This window comes from Laetiporus sulphureus (assembly GCF_001632365.1).
Source record: "Laetiporus sulphureus 93-53 unplaced genomic scaffold LAESUscaffold_184, whole genome shotgun sequence".
NCBI lineage: Eukaryota > Fungi > Basidiomycota > Agaricomycetes > Polyporales > Laetiporaceae > Laetiporus > Laetiporus sulphureus.
Genome location: NW_024468693.1, coordinates 1,321 through 4,156, shown reverse-complemented (window position 1 = coordinate 4,156; position 2,836 = coordinate 1,321). Strand labels below are relative to the sequence as shown.

At 53.8% G+C, this 2,836-nt stretch overlaps 2 protein-coding genes across 2 annotated transcripts; one reads left to right on the top strand and one right to left on the bottom strand.

The window, feature by feature from the left end:
• Window positions 1–19: 19 nt before the first annotated feature.
• On the bottom strand, window positions 20–229 carry LAESUDRAFT_616257 (uncharacterized protein; the record flags this gene model as incomplete). Its single annotated transcript, XM_040903217.1, has 1 exon — window positions 20–229. A coding segment is annotated over one exon (210 nt), but the record flags the coding sequence as incomplete, so codon positions are not given.
• Window positions 230–1,271: 1,042 nt separating this feature from the next.
• LAESUDRAFT_733071 (uncharacterized protein) lies at window positions 1,272–1,925 on the top strand (the record flags this gene model as incomplete). Its single annotated transcript, XM_040910383.1, is given in 4 exon segments — window positions 1,272–1,612; window positions 1,643–1,731; window positions 1,744–1,745; window positions 1,801–1,925. A coding segment is annotated over 1 exon segment (229 nt), but the record flags the coding sequence as incomplete, so codon positions are not given.
• Window positions 1,926–2,836: the final 911 nt, after the last annotated feature.

Below are 2,836 nucleotides of genomic sequence, written 5' to 3'. Positions count from 1 at the left end.
TGCCCAATATGAACATATTGCGCACCCGCTCTGACAGCTCGGGCGTCTGATTCAGCGCCTTCGCATATGCCTTCACACCCTTGCTACTCACGAACCAGATACTCCTGTGCAAGTGGAAGCGACTGCGAGGGTACCATGCTCGGCAGACGAGGTGGCACTCCAGCAAAGTCCACTGTTTGTCCCACAGATGGTCAATCACGTTCTCCCACACCTCGATCGGGAGCTGCGGCAGAGGTCTCGTCGCCGATGAGCCAGATTTGCCCGCCTCACCCTTGACCTAATGCAGCGCAGCGCATGAATCGTCAAGAACGCATACGTGGCGCTTTCCCACTCACGATTTGTACAAGCCGTCGTGAGCTAATTCTCCATTTTTTCGTCCTGTCTGCGAGACGTTTCAGCATCTGTTTGATGGATTCCATAGCGCTGGAGTGGAGGATGGTCATAGGTGTGAGTTTCCAAACTGGCTCTCGCAATCCACGTATATATGTACCCGTCTCATCGCATTGCAACGTGGTTTGTGGTTCTGTATACCATATCTTCCATGAAATCCACATAACGCCCATATGACCACGTGCATTGCTCTGCAAAGATCACACAGACATTCAACTGTTCAACCAGGGTCCTGTTTGCAGGTGCTGTACGCACGCAGTCTGTTCATTGATCATGCACAGCCCAGCAGTATGATTAGCGGCCGATGAAGCAGAATCATGTGTACCTGGGCGCCTTCAGGCACGGGCAAAAGGTGAGGCGTTACATGCATAGCGCGGACAGTTCATTGTCTCAAAGTCAGCATGTGTGTCCCTAGGTGCATGCTTATGGCCGACGCACATTACAACGCACAGAGTCAGGATCGTATGTGCCTTGCAGATGGATGGACATCGGCGAGGCTCATCTAAACTCCCACACACAGCGCCCGGCTAGAAGTCTCTTCGTAAACGTGAGACTCTGCGGACATTGCTGCACCGCTTCAAAACTCGCGGCAGTTCTTGGAACGGCCATTGTTCTGCACAGCGTCATAGACATGCCATGCCTCAACGAACATCGCATATGTGAGCACTGCTACGGGACGGAGTGAGGGCAAAGGGGATGGCCGGAGAAGCTTCGGGGCGCCGCGCTTCGTCACGTACACTTCCCATCAGGGTATGATATTAGATTGACAGTATCAGACCACACATACCGTAAAGACTCGTAAGTGGACCACATTGCTGCACTGGCGCAGACACCACGAGTGCGGCCATGACGTTGCCTGCCCGTCCTTGCCGCTGAGGCTATGCCACAGAATGAAGCTCTCTAGCAGTACCCCAGTATGCGTAGGACGCACGTACACAGGGTTGAAAGATGCAGACGCAAGACGCAAGGACGTCCTGGTCCTCGAACACCTAGGAGCTGCGCCCTGTCATTCCCATAGTCACAGCCCAGGGTTGGAATGGAAGCGTTCGCTGATGTACCGCATTCGTGCCATATCCGTGACGCTAGAAGTAAGTGTCTACTGGACAAAGATGTCTATTTCAGGTGCTGAACGTTCATGATCGCTCACATAACGCGTGCACTCGGGGATACTGTACATCGCGCCTTCGCCTGCCTACAAGTGCAGTGCCTGCAAGTGAGAATCAGGTTTTAAGCGAAGCTTGAGGCTATGGTAGATGGCTTGCGGTAACGACACCGCAGCTTCGTTGAATGGATGGACGCCAGGCCGCAAGTGGGCGACACAGAGCTGTCAGGATGTCCGCACAGCATTTGCACTAACTCGTCAGTCCGTATATACGGCCCGGGCTAAGCTTGATAACAGCAACTGCTGACGCACAGCTTTCATGCCGATTTGCGATTCAAGTGGCCTGTGAAGGCGAGGAATAGGAAGAGCACTTGCAGTGCTCACCGTTTAGGCGGTAAAAATAGACGAAGCGATCCCTCCCTCGAGCCGTCAGCCAGGAAGGGCTCCCCGAGTTGGATGGTCGTGCTGCACGTCGAAAAAGCGGGACACTCGGTATTGTGTCGTGGCAATAGCAAGTCCTAGTGTACGACGGTCGGAGTCATGGTGTAACTAAATGAAAAACAAAGTTGTAAAGTTTTGGATGGATCGGCCATTTATTACAAGCGGGCGTGGATCGCTTACCTAGTGCAGTTGCGTGAAGCGGAGCTCCACTACGCGCATGGTGTCCGAAAGCGAGAACGACGGAGATGTTGACTGAGGAAAGCCCAGACGCGCGAGTACTTGCTACACGGTCGACATCAATGATGGCATCAACCCGTGCTAGTACTGAGCGCTGAGCGCTAAGCGCTAAGCGCTAGCACTCGTCCACCATGTCCAGCCTTTTGACGAGGCATCCTTCCTGCTTTTTCTCTTCCTCGTCTCGGCGACTCTTAGCTTATTGTTTGTGGACATTCGATCAGTCATGAATATGGTGGAATGCGAAGTCTTCTCCCCACTTCGCCATCGGCACTCTCAGGAAATGCTCTGCTCGCGTCGCTAGCTCAACTGCTCTGTTGCATGCGTTCAACGGAAAGCTCGCTATCCTCTACTCTCGCGCACAGGTATCGAATACTGCAGGCAGAAAGATGATGCGAGCCTTCGATGCGCTCGTGGGCATCCCCCGGGCCCCGCGGAACAGTATTATTCTCATGCTGGCCGCAGAAATGCGCTCGTCTGCGCTCATAGCCGCAAAACCGAGGTCGCTGAGCTGTCAAAAATGATGAAGGAGAAGTGCATCATGCTTTGAGGTGCTCATGCATCCCGCCGAAAGGCGTTCGTGTGGTATCCGGCTGTCGCAGCACGGAAGGGCAGCAGGCGAGCGTTTTCGTGAGAAGGGTTAAGTCGGGATGGTGGTGCGTGCTGGAT